Source organism: Schistocerca cancellata, chromosome 7, assembly GCF_023864275.1.
Source record: "Schistocerca cancellata isolate TAMUIC-IGC-003103 chromosome 7, iqSchCanc2.1, whole genome shotgun sequence".
Lineage (NCBI taxonomy): Eukaryota > Metazoa > Arthropoda > Insecta > Orthoptera > Acrididae > Schistocerca > Schistocerca cancellata.
This window is the reverse complement of record NC_064632.1, coordinates 555,470,489-555,492,647: the sequence shown is the minus strand read 5'-3', so window position 1 is coordinate 555,492,647 and position 22,159 is coordinate 555,470,489. Positions and strand designations below refer to the sequence as shown.

The 22,159-nt window shown below is 40.4% G+C and overlaps 1 protein-coding gene across 1 annotated transcript in view; it reads right to left on the bottom strand.

Annotated features, from left to right (window-relative positions):
• The window catches only part of LOC126091913 (medium-chain acyl-CoA ligase ACSF2, mitochondrial-like), a 229,812-nt gene that overhangs the window by 49,133 nt on the left and 158,520 nt on the right, over window positions 1-22,159 (bottom strand). The window contains exons 6-9 of the mRNA XM_049907229.1: window positions 14,581-14,676; window positions 14,292-14,440; window positions 2,509-2,680; window positions 2,025-2,132 (exon numbers count right to left, since the gene is read on the bottom strand). Of these exons, the coding sequence (XP_049763186.1) occupies window positions 2,025-2,132; window positions 2,509-2,680; window positions 14,292-14,440; window positions 14,581-14,676 (525 nt within the window). The remainder of the gene's footprint in view (window positions 1-2,024; window positions 2,133-2,508; window positions 2,681-14,291; window positions 14,441-14,580; window positions 14,677-22,159) is intronic.

The window sequence follows — 22,159 nt, the reverse complement described above, 5'->3', positions numbered from 1 at the left end:
ATTTCACAGGGCCGGCAACTGCATCAACACCTTTCTGAATAATAAGCGGATTGACCGTGGCAAAGGACTGACCGTCTTCAGTACGTGAGACCATGAGGAACCCTGGTGCAGCAGGAAGGGTCTCGGAATCATTAGCCTCCTTATGTTTACTCCTGCTGTAGCGATAATTCTAGTGCTTCTGGGCTTGAGGAAGGTTCTAGCATCCAATCTGGAATGATGACGTTAAGGAAATCCTGAAATCTTTTAAAAAAAGCGCTAACAAATGCTGGCAATGTACAAGAATGTTATCATCATTTGTTTCCACAAGAGAAAGATTTGGAACAGGAGAACTGTCTCTGATATAAACTTTGTTTTTACAAAGCTACTTTTGAGATGGATGCAGAAATAGCTGCTTTTGCTTTGATCAAATTCGAACCATCTTCTGGCAGCTTTAGATTCATTTCATTAAATTTATTACATAAATCAGTTAAATATATTGAGGTGACAAAAGTCATGGGATACCTCCTAACATCATGTTGGACCTCCTTTTGAGTGGTGTAGTGCAGCAACCCAATGAGGCATGTGCTCCACAAGTCACCGGTCACTGGAAGTCCCCTGCAGAAATACTGAGCCCTTCTGCTTCTATAGCCATGCATAATTGTGAAAAGTGTTGTTGGTGCAGCATTTGGGCATGAACAGACCTTTTTATAATGTTCCGTGTTTGGCAATCTGGTTGGCCAAATCATTCACTCGAATTGTCCAGAAGGTTCTTCAAAACCAATCGCAAACTATTGTGCCCTGGTGACATGGCACACTGTCATCCATAAAAATTCCAGTGTTGTTTGGGAACATAAAATCTGTGAGTGGCTGAAAATGGTCTCCAAGTAGCCAGAAATAACCATTTCCAGTCAATAATTGGGTCAGTTGGACTAGATGACCCAGTCCATTCCATGTAAACACAGCCCATACTATTATGGAGCCACTACCAGCTTACACAGTGCTTTGTTGACAACTTGAGTCCAGGTCTTGACATGGTTCCCTGGTCATTTAGGATCCAACCAATATGGTCACAAGCCCAGGAGAGGCACTGCAGGTGATCTCATGCTGTTATCAAAGGCACTTGCATCGGTCATCTGCTGCCACAGCCCACTAATGCCAAATTTCGCCACACTATCCTAATGGATACATTCATTGTACATCCCACACTGATTTTTGTGGTTATTTCATGCAGTGTTATTTGTCTGTTAGCACTGCTGCTCTCAGTTATTAAGTTAAGTATTGTCTATAGTGAGAGGTAATGGCTGAAACATGGTATTCTCAGCACATTCTTGACACTGTGGATCATGGAATACTGAATTCCCTGACAATTTTTGAAATGGAATGTCCCATGCATATAGCTCCAACTACCATTCCTTGTTCAAAGTCTGTTAATTCCTGTTGTGTGGGTATAATCACATTGGAAACCTTTCCACATGAATCACCTGAGTTCAAATGATTGTTCCATCAATTCACTGTCCTTTTATATCTTGTGTACATGATACAACTGCCATTTGTATGTGTGCATACTGCTATCAAATGACTTTCGTCACCTCAGTTTAAGGTATACCATTCTGAAATATCAATAAACTTCTTCTTAAGGAGTCAGCTTTGTCTTTAAAAAAATGGTACAGCTCACTCAAAAAAGTCACAAGATCTTTTTATGCAGGTACCCTCTGAAACAAGGAACTATACTCACTGCCCATTAATTGTACTAAACCAGAAAATTGATTACAATTCATCATTTGGTTACACAGCTGTACTCATTCTTTATTTTAGCAACCCATTTTGTGCAATTTTAATACTATACTAAGATTACTTATACCAAGAAAATATTGCAACAAAAAGTGTATACTTAAATACTTCTCAAATAACCAAAAGCTGTTCAACACTGTGTACAAAAAAATTACTTAATTTGGGAAAGAATTTGTAGCTAATAACAAGTTCCAACTAACATTATCAGATAAACTCTGAATAAAAATTAATTACAACATGAAACACCAGCTTACCTCAACGTGTTCAGAGACATGTCCCACAGTGGTGAGCATATGATCTCGTGACTCAGATTGCAATGACTGGAACACCACTGGACTAGTCTCTGTCAGTCCATACACAGACTACAAAGAGAAAAGAGACAGTCACACTTAGAGTCAGACAAGCAGGATAGATAGCAACAAAATCAGTACAATACGAATTATGACTTTAAAATGTGGTGAAAAATATAGAGAGCACCAGAGGATAGCAGAACTCCATGTTGGTAGAACAATTAGTTGCACTCAAGTAGCACTGAAAGAAATACACTTATGTTCTCTTATATCTTTGATAGTTACTGTCAGGTAATGGTCTTTTCAACTGAATACTGGTACATATGATAAACAACTAATGTAGAACATTCAAAGTTGGTATTTTCATGAGGGAATATTACCCTTTTTGGGTGCGAGGGAGAGGGGGGGCAATGTGGGGGAGGGGGGGGGGGGCAGGGGGAGTACTCACACAGACTTTATTGAGGCTGAGCTTCTCCTGCACCTGCCGGAACAACTGCTCTGTGATGAGGGCACCGCTGTTGAGTGCAAACTGCAGTGAGCTGTAGCGGCTCACATCGCCAGACTCAATCAGTGACACTAGGTCCACATACATGGTGGGCGTGCCATATACTGCTGTACATCTGAAAATACATAGGAGAGAACATGCCATTAATTAACAGAAACACTCTGGAAAAGCTTCATATCATCAGAAATACACATTCTGGAAAATAAAAACAATAATTTTCAGTTGCCAAAGATAACATGTTACCAATGATTGCCTCACTGTGTGTGCCATCTGGATCCTTTCTACCAACACGACCTTGTCTCAACTGCACTTATTGGAACTCCCCATGGCCTCAATCCTTGCTAGTCCCTCTCCTCTACTTACCTATCCCCTTCCGTGGCCCCACTCCAGCACTACACAGCCTTCTGCTCTGCCCACACATGCACTAGTCTTTTTCCCCCTTCTCCACTTCCCTCCTTCTGCGCTCCCCATTTTGCTGCCCCCGCCCTCCCTAACATCCCAACTGACCTAGTGGTTCTGCATTGTCCCCACAATGTCCCTGCACAATCCCACAACCAGTACTACACCTCCCCCACCCTTACCATCCTATCCCTCCCTCTCCAGTCGGGCCACAGCAGTTGGAGACATTGATCATGTATTTGTGTGTGTGAGTTGTGCTTGTGTAAATGTATATAAGTTTTCTATTTCAGAAGAAAGTCTTTCAGCACAAAGCTTGAATGTACAGCAGTCTTTTCATTGTGCCTGTCTGTGAGTCAACGTGAACTCTATACTGTGAGTAGCAATCCATCATTTTCATAATATTGTTGAATTTATTAAAAGATATTTGCATAAAGCAGAAAAGACATGTATTGCATATGAGGAAAGGCAGTCCAAATTTGTCAAAATTTGTACAGTCTAGGCAAGAAACTGTCTATCATTTTAGATAGGCACAACAAAATGACTGTCACAAATATAGCTTTTGACCCATACACACTCACACAAATGCAACTCACACACACATGACTGCAGTCTCAGGCAACTGCTATATGGTGAGTATCAGCTGTCCTTTTCGCAATATTCTTACATTCCATCCTCGATTTTCCATTGTTTGAATCATTTTAGAAGTATTTCAGGCATAAATTTGCTTCCACTATGGCAGGACACATGGTCATCTGTACATATATATGCAGGGTGAGTGATCTAAACCATTAACGTTGAATGTTCCCAAAACTGTTGAATACATCATCATTACTGTATCCATCCAAATGAACTGAGGCAAAGTTCACTACAGTAAATGATGTGATAGTAATATTAACTATGTAGATGTAAAAATCAATTACAGTAACTGATATTGCTAGTCTCAATAATCAGAAAGAAATACATTACCCATCACAGTATCATAAAATGCAATATGTAGAACATTTCCCTGTTTTGAACATCAGGCTGAGAGTTGTTTCAATTTGTAATTCATGATACTCCCAACAGTACATTGTGTCACATTTATTCATCCACATTTGTTAAACTAAGCCTGTGCAATACCAGTATCAAAGGAACAAAGACAAAATGCAGCTTATCTGAGACTTTCAGTGGTTAATTCATCATTAATTGAATACAACAGGCTACTCATAAGATCATTCTTCATGATTTCTACTCCCCCTGTTGATCCACATTTTGCCAACATTCTTTGGTCATGTCATCTTTCCTAATCACCCTATGTCTTCAGTGAGCAATCTTCACCACATACAAAATCTGGCTGTGTCATCTGCTGTTGCTGTACCCAAACCTCCTCCCCACCATGTTGCTTGACACTTTTGCCAATAATATCCATCCCCAAGTTACCATTGCAACAGCTGCATCTCTATTGCTTTCTTATATTCAGATTAACATTACCTCATATTCATTACCACCTTCTGTTACTTCGCAACCATCCTGTCACTAATACGGCTGCTGCACTCCTCAACCCAACATTTTCACAACCACAAAACTCACTCACCTTTTGCCACTGCACCATCAACATATGCCACAATACCACTACCAGCACAAACAGAATTTGAGCCTCATCTTTCAATAGGAGCACCAGATATAAATCCACCAGTGACATCCTCACCAACCTCAACTCTACCTATTTTATCATCTACTTTGACTGGCCACAATGTGGGTAAGATATGTTGCCTGCAAGTCACATCTCTCTGTTTGACTTTTATCTTCATAAAAATTATTTTTTAAAAATCCCACAAAAGATTAATCCAACACCTCACTCATCAACAAAAAATAAAATAAAATAAAAAACAACATAAACCTGACATCACTAAACAATGGGTTCCACTCCAATCAACTCCTCTCATCACTTTCCCAGATTGTATTCCTACTCACTCCTTTAACTTTTCCTTAATTCCATTTTAACAAAGAAGAACAACACATTCCAGATTTTAGACATAGTCCATACAGATTCCATCATCTGTAAGTCCTCAATTCCTGACATCATGTATTTCAGGAACAAGTCTGTACTTAACAGAACAAAAGAAATAGATGTTCTGGCCACTGGGTCTACATGTCAGAACACGAACATTCACATCAAAGAAAGCCTACGGACTAAGTCAGTCCAACACTATTAACAGTTTGCAGACATACTGATGTAGTCCATAAACGAAGGCTACTCAAACTTGAAAAATTTCCCTGAGTATTTCAGATATCTGGAGCAAGTGGTGTCATAAGAAGAGGGGGAGGGGGGGGGGGAAGGAGGAGGGGGGGGGGAGATTGCAAACATCTCACACTAATGACTTTCATTTCCTCTTGGCTGGCCATAAGCAGTAGTCTAACAGCAGTTTTTAAACATCAACAATTCATGTGGAGTAATATTCATATAATTAACATACTTTGAAATATTAAATATTTTACCTAAGATTTCCCTGATTTTTCCAGGTAAAATGCAATTCCCGAGAATTCCATGTTTTCCAGGTATTCCAGAAGAATCAGCACACTGGCTCGATATTAATTAAAATATTCTGTCCTCTCTTTCAAAACTAGCACACTTTGAGTGTTGCTAATGGTAGCTTCTCTAACATATGATAGGCATTCAATAAGTAATGCAACACTTTTTTCTGAAAGTAGGTTGATTTTATGCAGGATTCAAAAACACCACATTATTCCCACTCTTTTAGCTACAAAACCTGATTTTTCAGCATAATCCCTGTTCAATGCAACAGTCTTATGCCACCTCACTGGGAGGGCCTGCATGCCTGCTTGGTACACTCTACTGGCTGATGTCAGAAGCGACATCTTGCTGCATCAATAATCTGCCCAATCATCCACATACTGCATCCCGTGAGGTGCATCCTTCATTGGGCCACACAGATAGAAGTTGGAAAATGAGAGTTCCAGGCTGTAGGGTGGATGAGAAAGAAAAGTGCAATGAAGTTTTGTGAGCTCCTCTATGGTGCACAGACTTGTGTGAGGCCTTACATTGTCATGGAGGAGAAGTTTGTTTGCATTTTCGAGGTGATGAACATGTTGGAAGTCATTTCTTCCATTTCCTCAGTGTAGCACTATGAGTTGATCATTGCTCCATGAGGGTGGACATCAAACAGAATAACCCTTTCAAAATGGCAAAATACCATCACAATGACTTCACTGGCTAAGTGCGTAGTTTTGAATCTTTTTTTTTTTCAGAGAGGAGGTGGTGTAGCATATTTTATCACCTTTGATGATGTTTAACAAAAAATTGTCATGATCAGCTTTGTAATGTGCAAGCAATTCCACACTGATGGTCATAGCTCATTATGCTCTTCTGTTAGGTGCCGAGGAACCCAGCGAGAACCCCAACTGGTGGACAAGTGTGTCAGCACTACTAACAGGGGCATCCATTTGTGCAGCGAGGTGTTTATTTTTGATATATGCATCACCTCAAATGAGCAGGAGTCACCGCTGTGTGCCACTGGCCGCCATGTGAGAGATCAGAGAGGTCTGTGCAAGCTTGTTGCAATGATGACAGACACCTCACCCATTGACACCATGCTTTTGTTCACTGCTGGGTCTCCATAGACATTCTGCAAGTACCTATAAATATCTGTGGTGCTCTGGTTTTCTGTCAAAAGAACTCAATGACGGCTCTCTGTTTCGAATGCACCACCGTTACAGATATCATTTTGAAAGCTACTTATAGTGCCGCCAACTATTGGAACTTCATGAAACTACAGGGGCTGAAGAAGGAATATTCCATGATGTCCCACAACAGATTCTGCATTTTTTCGACTGAAACTGGCCAAGAAAGAAATGTGTTTCATTACTTACTGAATGCCCCATGTATCTGCACCATTCATCAGAACATAATGTAAATAACAAACACAGTTCTATTTGATAAAAGCTACAAATACCTTAGAAAATGCCACTAAAAATAAACAACCAATGCATGTGTGCTACAGCACTAACAAATGATCTCAAAGAAAAATATAGCTCAGTTCATCGTATGTTTCAGAAATCTTAACGTAATTATCTTAACTGACCCACTACTCAAAATGATATCACCACAGAAAGCAAACACTACTCAAACAATATCACCACAGAAAGCAAACTTTTAGAGATTTTTAACACACAGCACCAAAAATTGTGTGCCATAAGAAAAAAAACTGATTAAAGCACAATGAATCACCTATACTCTGTACTGCAAGAGAAGAGCTCCAACAGTTTAAATTTCCTTGGTTCATGTGCTTCACTTGTCCATGATGGCCAGTTGGATAATGAGATTTTGTTTATGTTACCATGGCAATGCCCCATTGTAGCTACAGTGGTGGGCAACACACTCTTAGTCATTGGAACCACATGCTTCATTCAGGTTTGTGTGTGTAGAAGTGCATTCCACTAATTCTGTGGTTTCTCACCATTTGACTGGAAAATGGCTTTTTGCAGTGCAGAGAAGAGGACTTTTGGAAATGGAGATACGCTTACATCTCAAGGATGCTTATTTATATGTAGACTACATGTTTACTTTGAAAAGGAAAGGAAAAATAGTGGACCTCTGACACCAGTGAGTTAAATGATTGACATGGGTGAAGAGAGTCATATATAATAAAGAGGCTGCCAATTCAGCTGAGAGTCTTGTTATTGCAATGCTCGGAAAGTCAAGAAGAAGATTTTATCGTGTGACTGAAACAGGCAACTTTGACTAAAGTGCTATCAGGCAACACATACATGCATATTACAGCAGGAATGAGTGCACAACATTCATAAAATTGATGGCAGCAATGTCAGACAGTGGTTTGTTCACAAGCAGAATGAGTCTCTCCATTGGTTTAAAGAAAATTGACTTCCAGTAGAAAAATTCTCAGGAAGAAAGATGCTAGTGGAATGCAGAGACATTGCGACATGGAAATGTCATTTCTGCTGCTAGCAATAAATCTGCATAATGTAATATTGATTGACAAAACACAGGTCAACATGCATCATGTGCAATGTGTCACATAGAAGGACGATATGTGCAACGGAACTAAGAATGGACCAACAGGTAAGGGAGAGTGACTAATTATTGTTCATGCTGGCTCTAGAACAGGTTTGTGCCTGGTGCTACAATAATATTTCTGTCAAAAAAATTTTTGATTACCACAGGGAAATAAATGCATTACTCATCTACTAGCAAATGTCAGTTTTGGTAGTGTTTTTGTAATGGATAACTAACTGTACCATTCTGTACAGTTAAATAACTCACCAACAGTCGCTGCTAGGAGAGACAAAATAGTCAGCTGGTTGGGTGGTTGGGAGATAATAAAACAGGCTTTGAACAAAATGTGCAAAAAGTGGAACTTCTGGAATTAGTGAAATGGTACAAGCCTCAGAAGATGCAGTATGTACTTGATACATTAACAGAGAACCATGGCCATAAAGTTACACATATTGCACCATACAACTGCCATCAAACCTGTCTGGGCTTAACTAAAAACAGATGTCACAGTGCGAAATAAAACATTTATGTTGCAAGAGAGAGGGGGGGGGGGGGGGGGGGGAGGGCTGGTAAATGATGCTGTCACACTAATAACATCACAAATTTGGAAGAACATGCCAAACAACATGTGGAAAGAGAGTACAAGGTCAAACACAGAAGAAAGTGTAAGAGTATAGTCCATACAAAATATTGTAATTTCTTTATCAGATTATAAGGAAGGCAGCAGTAAAGGTACCAAAGCCTGTGTGGTCGTTATGAGAGATGCTCAATCAGATGAAAATGATAGTGTGGCTTCCATTATCCTGCTTGAAAAATAAAGGTAATGTCTTCATTTGGTATTTTACACATAACATATGTGCATTTTTCTGTACCCTGTTAATGTCAAAAATCTATTTGTGTGTGTTTGTGTAAGGAAGCAAACACTGCTAGCACGTAAGAGAAAACATCTGATCAAGGAACACACCACTCACTAGAATACTACCAACAAGAATGCTGCAATGAATTGTGTGGCTCTGTTAGGCTCCGTAGTCCTGGCTGCCGCATGGCGAAAGGTAGGAGGGGAAGGTCTGTCACCCCTCTTCCTGCCCCACTAGTCACTGGCCCACTGCACTTCCATATCAAATAATGGCTACTGCACTGCCAGTTGTCAGAGCCCTTCTCTCACCATATGGTATATAAATATTTACAACAGAATAGGCCTTCAAGAGACACAATAATAAAATGTTACAATACTCTGCCATGAATTTTCAAATCAGTGCACACTTCACTGCAAAGTGAAACTGCATACTGACTACACAATCAGAAACATGTGCATGTGAAACCAACTGCAAAAAGCTAACACATGAGAAATACAACACTGTAGATAAAATGTGCATACATAAAAATTACCAAGAAAAATGCCTGAGACTAGCTTATAATGAAACAGTCAATAAGGAAATTGAATCAGTAACAGGAATTATCCAATTTTGTAATTTGGACATCTAATGATGATTTCAGAAAACAGAATCGTCATGAAAATACTAGACAAAATATAGAACAAAATATTAACATTGCAAGTATTATGGAAATAAAGCAAGATATGGAGGGACCACATATAAAAGAAGATTCAAAAATAAAACAGGCAAACTCAAGAAAATTAAAGACAGACAAATCAGACTACATACCAACAACTCCAAACAGTGGGAAGAGTGACTTCATACAAGAAATAAAGTTGAGATCTGAGATGGTTCAGTTGGACTAATGGGTGGTGTCAATAACTCACAGATGATATTGTCAGACTTTTATGGTTTTTAAATAAATGTTTCATTACAAAAAATGGCATCTGATGTCTTGTCAACATGGTGGCAGAGTGTGGTTGATAAAGTTTTCATTAAGTGTAACAGTTGTAGACAGTTTTGACAATAACTCAATGTTCAACAAGTGTAAAAGATCCAACAAAAAACAGCAAATTGCTAAACTCACTGGCAAAGAAAATTGGGGTACTTTCAGAATCATAAAGAGAACTGTTTTAGTGTGCAATGAAATATCTGACATTGTAAATGTTGAGCTGATTAAGCCAAAAGAAAGTGAGCAAAATTACTAAGCCCATCTTGCAAAATGTACCAAGACTAAAAGGCAAGGATGTGGCTAATTCTATCGCTTTACTTCATGTTGGGAAAGCAAAACTGCTAAAGAGATTTGGGTTAAGCTATATAAAATTTATGATATTCACTCAACTGTCTGCTTAGGCACAAATTTCATAATATTGTGTGGGAAGCATCTGATGGTATACAAGGCAATTTAGCCAAATCTGATGAAGTACAAACTAAACTGTCATTGTTAGACAAGCCAATCAATGATGGTGACCTGTATGAATGATGTTCGTAAACTTTGCCCAAGGAGTTCAATTGCATTTATATTACATGTAATGATTTACCTACTGGAGAGAAGACATGGAATAAATTACAAAAATAATGTTTAAATTAAAAGCTGCAAATAACAGATTGTGGTGACTTAAGTATTGCTACAGCAGTCATGTCAAGAATGAAGATTAACAAACAGCAATAAATGCACATAAACTTCATATGAAGCAGATGCATTAAAAATGATGTCTCATTACTAAAGGAAGGAAGATAAAAAATGCTTTTCATATGGTAAAGTAGGTCACTTATCAAAACAGAGTAATACAGGGTTGATCTGTTTTAAATGTCAGAAAAATGGGCATTGATCAAATGAATGTATTCGCATAGACAAAAGTGAAGATTGTTCTATGCATTCAAATAGTGTAACATCAGTGGAAAATTCAGGAAGTTGTAGTCACATACATACTTCAAAAACTGAAAACAAGTTTTACTGGTGGGATGCAACAATTTTTCTGCAGATGTAAATTCAATGACTTGTGATAAAAGTTACACTGATAATGGTGTAACAGATCACTTAACAAATCAACATGATTGGTACCTTCAGAATTCCAGGTATGGGTAGAAGATGGTGACATTAGAACCTCCTTGAAAATTAATGGTTAGCAGGTGGAATAGGAGGGGGGGAGGCACAATAATGACTTTGGTTTATTTTACTTTCAGCTGAGATATAGTAGCTATAATCAGTAGCTATAATCAGTACCCCCCCCCCCCCAATGAACCATGGACCTCGCCGTTGGTGGGGAAGCTTGCGTGCCTCATCGATACAGATAGCCGTACCGTAGGTGCAACCACAATGGAGGGGTATCTGTTGAGAGGCTAGACAAATGTGTGGTTCCTGAAGAGGGGCAGCAGCCTTTTCAGTAGTTGCAAGGGCAACAGTCTGGATGATTGACTGATCTGGCCTTGTAACAATAACCAAAACGGCCTTGCTGTGCTGGTACTGCGAACGGCTGAGTAAAATAATCCCCCATTCGGATCTCTGGGCAGGGACTACTCAAGAGGATGTCGTTATCAGGAGAAAGAAAACTGGAGTTCTTCGGATCGGAGCGTGGAATGTCAGATCCCTTAATCGGGCAGGTAGGTTAGAAAATTTAAAAAGGGAAATGGATAAGTTAACGTTAGATATAGTGGGAATTAGTGAAGTTCGGTGGTAGGAGGAACAAGACTTCTGGTCAGGTGACTACAGGGTTATAAACACAAAATCAAATAGGGGTAATGCAGGAGTAGGTTTAGTAATGAACAGGAAAATAGGAATGCGGGTAAGCTACTACAAACAGCATAGTGAACGCATTATTGTGGCCAAGATAGACACAAAGCCCACGCCTACTACAGTAGTACAAGTTTATATGCCAACTAGCTCTGCAGATGATGAAGAAATTGATGAAATGTATGATGAGATAAAAGAAATTATTCAGATAGTGAAAGGAGACGAAAATTTAATAGTCATGGGTGACTGGAATTCAAGTGTAGGAAAAGGGAGAGAAGGAAACATAGTAGGTGAATATGGATTGGGGATAAGAAATGAAAGAGGAAGCCGCCTCGTAGAATTTTGCACAGAGCACAACATAATCATAGCTAACACTTGGTTTAAGAATCATGAAAGAAGGTTGTATACATGGAAGAACCCTGGAGATACTAAAAGGTATCAGATAGATTATATAATGGTAAGACAGAGATTTAGGAATCAGGTTTTAAATTGTAAGACATTTCCAGGGGCAGATGTGGACTCTGACCACAATCTATTGGTTATGACCTGTAGATTAAAACAGAAGAAACTGCAAAAAGTTGGGAATTTAAGGAGATGGGGCCTGAATAAACTGAAAGGACCAGAGGTTGTACAGAGTTTCAGTGAGAGCATAAGGGAACAATTGACAGGAATGGGGGAAAGAAATACAGTAGAAGAAGAATGGGTCGCTCTGAGGGATGAAGTAGTGAAGGCAGCAGAGGATCAAGTAGGTAAAAAGACGAGGGCTAGTAGAAATCCTTGGGTAACAGAACAAATATTGAATTTAATTGGTGAAAGGAGAAAATATAAAAATGCAGTAAATGAAGCAGGCAAAAAGGAATACAAACGTCTCAAAAATGAGATCGACAGGAAGTGCAAAATGGCTAAGCAGGGATGGCTAGAAGACAAATGTAAGGATGTAGAGGCTTATCTCACTAGGGGTAAGATAGATACTGCCTACAGGAAAATTGAAGAGACCTTTGGAGATAAGAGAACGACTTGTATGAATATCAAGAGCTCGGATGGAAACCCAGTTCTAAGCAAAGAAGGGAAAGCAGAAAGGTGGAAGGAGTATATAGAGGTTCTATACTAGGGCAATGTACTTGAGGACAATATTATGGAAGTGGAAGAGGATGTAGATGAAGATGAAATGGGAGATACGATACTGCATGAAGAGTTTGACAGAGCACTGAAAGCTGAAGATTAGATGAGTAGATCATATAACTAATGAGGAAGTATTGAATAGGATTGGGGAGAAGAGAAGTTTGTGGCACAACTTGACCAGAAGAAGGGATCGGTTGGTAGGACATGTTCTGAGGCATCAAGGGATCACCAATTTAGTATTGGAGGGCAGCGTGGAGGGTAAAAATCGTAGAGGGAGACCAAGAGATGAATAAACTAAGCAGATTCAGAAGGATGTAGGTTGCAGTAGGTACTGGGAGATGAAGAAGCTTGCACAGGAGAGCTGCATCAAACCAGCCTCAGGACTGAAGACCACAACAACTACAACAATCAGTAGTTTAACCACAGTTTTTAAATATCAATAATTCGTATGAAATAATAATCATATAATTAACTTACTTTGAAATATTAAGTATTTTTAAAATTCTGAGTTATAAAAATCAATTAAAACTGAATTTCATTGCTAAGTTATAACCATGGAATTCCCTGAGATTTTATGAAATTCCTGAAATTCCCTGAGATTTCCCAAATTTTTCCAGGTAAAATGTAATTTCTGAAAGTTCCAGATTTTCCAGAGAAATCACTCTCTACCTTGCCATATCACGAGTAATTTTTGAGCATCCTGACCAAATGGAATATGGAAAAAACATGGAATCCTGACTCACAACGATGATGCGACATTGGGATAGTAGATTTCCTCTTCACAGAATATCCTTTATCAAGGATTAACATTTACCTGTAACAACCATATGGATTTATGAAATATGCATTATTGGGTATGTAACAACCAGCTATGGCTCAAGTAGCTGGACACTAGAGGCAGTGTAATGTGATTTATGATGTGGCAATCACTGAAAACTAAGCAACTGGTTTTTATGTAATTCAGCAGTAGAGATATGTGAACAGCTTGCTACTCTTATGTGGGTAGGAAGACACTGACCCAGCTATCTCCTAGTGTTGGTTCTGTTCACCACCTATTTCTCTACCACATCAAACTCATTATAACCTACTTTTAGCTGGAGTGGCCCTTCAGTCGTTTGCATCACTTCCACCAGATATCACAAACTTCTGCATGAAAGAGCACTCAATCTGATATTAAAAACAGACAAATGTTATGAATAAGGTCTCTTAATTTCCCAAAAGCTGTTCACCAGGTTTCAAGGTGTAATATGCCACTGAATTTCTCTCTTTCAGTGAGGTATTATAGACAAACAGCTATTATTATATTATTCCTATTTAAGAAAAATGGGAAGACAAAGTAATGCTCTTTTGATGAGAGAGTACATGCCATTTAACAAGACTAGGTTGCAATATATCTAGGCGAAAATTGAATACTGATAGCGTCCTTCAGTGTATGGCATTCTTAGGATTCTTGTCCTGAGAAGATCTGTTTGTGGATGTAATATTTGCAGCAGCTTCTCCATAAACTGACCATGTGAAGGCCTCTGAGAAAGAGACATGGCAATATAAAAAGACACTGATGTTGACACCTATTGATACCTACCGCTCCTTTTCAATGGCTTCCAAAGATGCCCTTGCACTATAGGACAATGAAGGCAGAACAAGTGTTGACCCATAATGCAGCGCAGCAAGGAGCCCATTGCAGAATCCATAGCAGTGGAAGAGAGGCACTTGTAGGCAGATACGATGTTGCTGAAAAGGCAAAGCACTGTGTGTACAGACTGCCAGAAGCACCAAAAGATTGAGAATCCAGTTAATTAGTGTGTAAGTTGGGGAAATGCGATGTAACTGATGAAAGTGCAACAGCATTTCCCTGTGTAAAGGACCAGTACCTTCTCATTGAACTGTAGACGTTTCCCGACACAGAAAGAGTTGTTCACAATGTTGTGGTGGGTCAGGACAGCAGCCTTTGGCTTTCCAGTTGTGCCCTGTTGAGAAAAACATTATCATTGAAATTGAAGGTAGCAAAACTAGAAAAGTATCACATTTATTTATCTTTATTACTGCAATATTTCAATTCAGCACTCTTTAATGAATATCTATTTCAATTCAAGAATCACTCTGTGCGGCAAGAGTTGTCAATGTTAGACAGTTTTAATCGGAGATAAAAACTCTACCTGTTTTGATGTTTGTCAGACATTCCTCTGTCTGGTAATGTGTTTATGAATAACTACTACTTTCAAACTCAAATGGATTTTTGACAACAAATTTCATCAGTGAATAAATTTACTGTAATGTTTCCATTTGCTCAAATGAATGGTAACAAGTACCGTATTTACTCGAATCTAAGTCGCACTTTTTTCGGGTTTTTATAATCCAAAAAACCGCCTGCGGCTTAGAAACGAGTGCAAACTGTAGACTTGGCCACTGTTTCTATGTTTTGATACAGTGTATTGATACGTGGAACTGTTTCAGTGTTTCAGAACGGCTACGGTTCACTGTTTCGAAACAGTTGTGTTTCATTCCACCCCTGTCTCGGATAACTGGACCAGATTCGGTCTCGAGCCAGACACAAAAACGGTATCATTGTTTCAAAATAAGGCTGTTTCAGTCCACCAGTGCGTGGAACGGACTAATAGTATCGAAACTGTGATGTTTCATTCCCCTCTGTGTCGGACGAGATTCGGGCTCGGCACAGGTAATGAAATGAAATGTCGTGTGGCTATGGCCTCCCATCGGGTAGACCGTTCGCCTGGTGCAGGTCTTTCGATCTGACGCCACTTCGGCGAGGCACAGGTACTGAAACACATTTAACATACCACTTCATGAAACACTTTCAAGAGTGTCAAAAGCATGAAGCTTAAGATATCCGAAAATAAAGCTTCGTTTCTAGCTGACTGTCATATTCCGAAATGGCGTAACATCCGCTTTATAAACACTAACCAAGCAATAAAACAACGCATGCTATTCACATTCAAAATAATAAATATGTGAAAATCATTCAGTTAAATTACACTTTTTGATAACATACGCTTCTCTGTTCATGTACAGTAATCATATTAAGAAACGTAAGTAAGCCTACAACACTTTCGCGGGCAAGTGCTCTACCAACTGAGCTACCGAAGCATGACTCACGCCCGGTACTCACAGCTTTACTTCTGCCAGTACCTCGTCTCCTACCTTCCAAACTTTACAGAAGCTCTCCTGCGAACCTTGCAGAACTAGCACTCCTGAAAGAAAGGATATTGCGAAGACATGGCTTAGCCACAGCCTGGGGGATGTTTCCAGAATGAGATTTTCACTCTGCAGCGGAGTGTGCGCTGATATGAAACTTCCTGGCAGATTAAAACTGTGTGCCCGACTGAGACTCGAACTTGGGACCTTTGCCTTTCGCGGGCAAGTGCTCTACCAACTGAGCTACCGAAGCATGACTTACGCCCGGTACTCACAGCTTTACTTCTGCCAGTACCTCGTCTCCTACCTTCCAAACTTTACAGAAGCTCTCCTGCGAACCTTGCAGAACTGCAGTTAGATCACTAACACTCCTTGCATATAGATTTCATGTCACTGCGGTCAGAGATAGAACCTTTGACAAGTAAACGAAACACTATGGGCCCCACAGGTTTGGACCCAGCAATTGCTTAAATCTTTAATAAAAAAAATCAGCAATGGCAGCCAGAGACTATTGCTACATGGGGTCACTCTCATTCTGCTAACAGCCTAATCAAATGTGGCATAGAAGTGGACAGAGTTTCGGGGCACCCTCCTGCCATTCGAGTGGGAAACTGTCCCAGCAAGGTGGAAGAATCAGCAATGATCAATGGCATGAGGATGCAGTAGACAGTGGAAATCAATGGATTAAAGACAAGTCTTGTGTATCCACAGCACATGTGGTCTGTAATTGGAAAGTTCATGATTACGTATCCCGTGTCAAAAAATGCCAGATTAGCTCTCCATCTATAAAAGAAGACTGCACAGGGAGAGATTACCATGACAAGATGATTTAATAGTCAATGAAAGGATAACATTCTATGAATCAGATTATGGAATGTGGTAGGGAAGTTAGAAAATCTGAAAAGTGAAATATGAAGTCTGATTCTAGATACAGTGTGTGTGACTCAGCAAAGTGAAATGGAAAGAAGATAGGGATTTCTGGACAGATAAATACAGAGTAATATCTACAGCAATACAAAATGGTGTAATGGGTGTAGGATTACTCATGACTTGGAAGGTAGCACAGAGAGTGTGTTATTTTCAGCATTTCGGTGATAAGATTATCCTGATCAGAACTGAGATCAAACTAGCACCAAAAACAATAGCTGAAGTATACATATTGACATCACAGGCACGATATGAAGAGGTAGATAAAGTATACAGGGATATTGAGTAACTACACTCCTGGAAATTGAAATAAGAACACCGTGAATTCATTGTCCCAGGAAGGGGAAACTTTATTGACACATTCCTGGGGTCAGATACATCACATGATCACACTGACAGAACCACAGGCACATAGACACAGGCAACAGAGCATCCACAATGTCGGCACTAGTACAGTGTATATCCACCTTTCGCAGCAATGCAGGCTGCTATTCTCCCATGGAGACGATCGTAGAGATGCTGGATGTAGTCCTGTGGAACGGCTTGCCATGCCATTTCCACCTGGCGCCTCAGTTGGACCAGCGTTCGTGCTGGACGTGCAGACCGCGTGAGACGACGCTTCATCCAGTCCCAAACATGCCCAATGGGGGACAGATCCGGAGATCTTGCTGGCCAGGGTAGTTGACTTACACCTTCTAGAGCACGTTGGGTGGCACGGGATACATGCGGACGTGCATTGTCCTGTTGGAACAGCAAGTTCCCTTGCCGGTCTAGGAATGGTAGAACGATGGGTTCGATGACGGTTTGGATGTACCGTGCACTATTCAGTGTCCCCTCGATGATCACCAGTGGTGTACGGCCAGTGTAGGAGATCGCTCCCCACACCATGATGCCGGGTGTTGGCCCTGTGTGCCTCGGTCGTATGCAGTCCTGATTGTGGCGCTCACCTGCACGGCGCCAAACACGCATACGACCATCATTGGCACCAAGGCAGAAGCGACTCTCATCGCTGAAGACGACACGTCTCCATTCGTCCCTCCATTCACGCCTGTCGCGACACCACTGGAGGCGGGCTGCATGATGTTGGGGCGTGAGCGGAAGACGGCCTAACGGTGTGCGGGACCGTAGCCCAGCTTCATGGAGACGGTTGCAAATGGTCCTCGCCGATACCCCAGGAGCAACAGTGTCCCTAATTTGCTGGGAAGTGGCGGTGCGGTCCCCTACGGCACTGCGTAGGATCCTACGGTCTTGGCGTGCATCCGTGCGTCGCTGCGGTCCGGTCCCAGGTCGACGGGCACGTGCACCTTCTGCCGACCACTGGCGACAACATCGATGTACTGTGGAGACCTCACGCCCCACGTGTTGAGCAATTCGGCGGTACGTCCACCCGGCCTCCCGCATGCCCACTATACGCCCTCGCTCAAAGTCCGTCAACTGCACATACGGTTCACGTCCACGCTGTCGCGGCATGCTACCAGTGTTAAAGACTGCGATGGAGCTCCGTATGCCACGGCAAACTGGCTGACACTGACGGCGGCGGTGCACAAATGCTGCGCAGCTAGCTCCATTCGACGGCCAACACCGCGGTTCCTGGTGTGTCCGCTGTGCCGTGCGTGTGATCATTGCTTGTACAGCCCTCTCGCAGTGTCCGGAGCAAGTATGGTGGGTCAGACACACCGGTGTCAATGTGTTCTTTTTTCCATTTCCAGGAGTGTAATTTAGTATGTAAAAGGAGATGATAATGTAATAATTATGGGGCTTTGGAAGCAGTAATAAGGGAAGAAATGCATGACACAGTTAAAAGAGAACATGTACTCAGCAGTAGGAATGAGAGAGGAGGCAGACTAATTGATTTCTGCACGAAATTTCAGCTATTATTGAATACACTGTTCAAAACCCACAAAAGGAGTAGATATACTTGGAAAGGCCTGGAGACCTGGGAAGATCTGGAGACCCAGGAAGATTCCAACTGTATTACATCATGGTCAGACAGAGTTTCAGAAATCAAATACTGGATTGTAAGATGTGCCCAGGAGCAGATATAAATTCATCAGTAATGATGAATAGTAGACTGAAATTGAAGAGAATTGTCCAGAAGGACTGATGTGCAAAGAAGTGGGATGCTGAAGTATTCAGGAATGATGAGTTCATTTGTAGTTCTCTAAGGCTGTACATACCACAATAATGAATACCACAATACATAAGTCAGTTGAAGAGGAATGGACATGTATAAAATGAGCACTCGCAGAAGCTAGACAGACAAATGCAGGAACAAGGAAGCTAACTGTGAAGAAATCTTTGGCACCAGAAGAAATGCTTCAGCTGATCAGTGAAAGGAGGAAGTACTAAAATATTCAGAAAAAAAACAACAACAGGAATACAGCAATATATGTCCTTTAAAAATGAAACAGATAGGAAGTGCAGGGATACCAAGATGAAATGGCTGCAAAACTAATGCAAAGAATCACGAAAGAAATGTCATCAGGAAGACTGATTCAGCATACAGGAAGTTGAAAACAAAATATTGTTGAAATTAAAAGTAAAGGTGTCAACATTAAGAGTGCAAGAGGAATTCCACCATTTACCACTGGGAAGAGAGAGGAGGCAGATGGAAAGAGTACAATGAAGGGCACTACAAGTAGTGGCAACTGTCTGATGACAAGTTGTTGATGTGCTCTTTGGTCCTGAGACTGGTTTGATGCAGCTCTCCATGCTACTCTATCCTGTGCAAGCTTCTTCATCTCCCAGTACCAACTGCAGCCTACATCCTGCTTAGTGTATTCATTCTTGGTCTCCCTCTACCATTTTTACCCTCCACGCTGCCCTCCAGTACTAAATTGGTGATCCCTTGAAGCCTCAGAACATGTCCTACCAACCGATCCCTTCTTCTAGTCAAGTTGTGCCACCAACTCCTCTTCTCCCCAATTCTATTCAATACCTCCTCATTAGTTATGTGATCCACCCATCTAACCTTCAGCATTCTCCTGTAGCACCGCATTTCAAAAGCTTCTATTCTCTTCATGTCTAAACTATTTATCATCCATGTTTCACTTCCATACATGGCTACACTCCACACAAATACTTTCAGAAACGACTTGCTGACACTTAAATCTACACTCGATGTTAACAAATTTCTCTTCTTCAGAAACGCTTTCCTTGCCATTGCCAGTCTACATTTTATATCCCCTCTACTTCGACCATCATCATTTATTTTTCTCCCCAAATAGCAAAACTCATTTACTACTTTAAGTCTCTCATTTCCTAATCTAATTCCCGCAACATCACTAAATTTAATTCGACTACACTCCATTATCCTTGTTTTGCTTCTGTTGATGTTCATTTTATATCCTCCTTTCAAGACACTGTCCATTCTGTTCAGCTGCTCTTCCAGGTCTTTTGCTGTCTCTGACAGAATTACAATGTCATCGGCGAACCTCAAAGTTTTTATTTCTTCTCCATGGATTTTAATACCTACTCCAAACTTTTCTTTTGTTTCCTTTACTGCTTGCTCAATATACAGATTTAATAGCATCAAGGAGAGGCTACAACCCTGTTGTAATGAAGCAGGGTTGCCCACTGCTATCCTGTTTTGGTTCTACACTCCTTCAGTAACTTAGTTAAGCAATGAACTTTTATTTTTTTTCATTTTCACTACTCAGATTCCAACTACAGATTCTGTGGCCTTCTGCCTCATAGTACAGAATTCAGAAATAGTTTAAATAAAATTCCCCGAGTAAAATCTATTATTTCAGTACATTCTAATGTCTATTCTGAAAGTAATGAGCTAATCAGTTTTATTGGAAATGCATACTATTAACAGTTATGGACAATGATGTATATTGTGCAATACATATTAAGTAAAATTCGAGTGAGCTAATAGATCAAATTCAGCTACAAGACTGCATCCAAAAGAAAGCCTAAATTTTACTGATTCCAGCAAATGTTTAAGTTAACTTAAAGTCTATTAGTTAAATAGATATTAAGACTTAAAATCTGTAGCCTGTATGACTTTCAGTGCCAATTGTGACCAAACTACCAAATAATTCCGAGATCTGTTTTGATACTTTTGCTACCTTTATTTTTCTACGTAAAATAACTCCAGTCTCAACGTTGTAAGTGCATTAATTAAGAATTAAGTAAATTTGAATATGTAAAAATTATTGTTCAAAAGGGCTGCCGTGGTTACAAGTCGGGAATTCCCACGGCAGATGCATAAGTTAGTTCCGCGTATTTAAATTGATACAGCTCACTCATGTTATTTAAATAATAAAATCCAATAGTTAACTTCAAAACCAGTTAGAAAGGATCATTTTAACCCTGGGAAATTATAAACTATAATATATTAACAGAAATAGTCAAATATACAAGAGCTTGTCTATATAAGGTCCGAGCTGGTGCAGTTCTTAGTTAGTTCTCAGTCAGATTCTCTTGGAGCAAAAGTGCGGCTAGTTAGTTAATTTTTCTGGTAATTGTAATTGCGAACATTGTTAAGGACTGGAAGTTTTTGACCTACCTAATGTGATGATTAAGTGTAAGAGGCCTGGTCACATGAATATTTGTGATTTATGTGAGACGGACGCAGCTACCGGGAAGACAATATTGAATAAGCAAAGCAACGTAGATTGAGAACACTGCGCACTATCTACAGGGTAAGGAAATGTTTCAATACCGGTACATCTGGTTGTGGCGTGAACTTTAAGAGGCACTAATGAACAAGGATATGTCCCGACACGCTACATGTGGTGCCCCGGGTGAGGAGACATGTCCCGGCACGTTACACTGTCTCACTCCCTTCCCATTCACTGGTTCCCTTTCATGTCCCTCGACTCTTATAACTGCCATCTGCTTTCAGTACAAATTGTAAATAGCCTTTCGCTCCCTGTATTTTACCCCTGCCACCTTCAGAATTTGAAAGAGAGTATTCCAGTCAACATTGTCAAAAGCTTTCTCTAAGTCTACAAATGCTAGAAACGTAGGTTTCCCTTTCCTTAATCTTTCTTCTAAGATATGTCATAGGGTCAGTACTGCCTCACGTGTGCCAACATTTCTACAGAATCTAAACTGATCTTCCCCGAGGTCGGCTTCTACCAGATTTTCCATTCGTCTGTAAAGAATTCACGTTAGTATTTTGCAGCTGTGACTTATTAAACTGATAGTTAGGTAATTTTCACATCTGTCGACACCTGCTTTCTTTGGGATAGGAATTATTATATTCTTCTTGAAGTCTGAGGGAATTTCGCCGATCTCATACATCTTGCTCACCAGATGGTAGAGTTTTATCAGGACTGGCTCTCCCAAAGCTGTCAGTAGTTATAATGGAATGTTGTCTACTCCAGGGGCCTTGTTTCGACTTAGGTCTTTCAGTGCTCT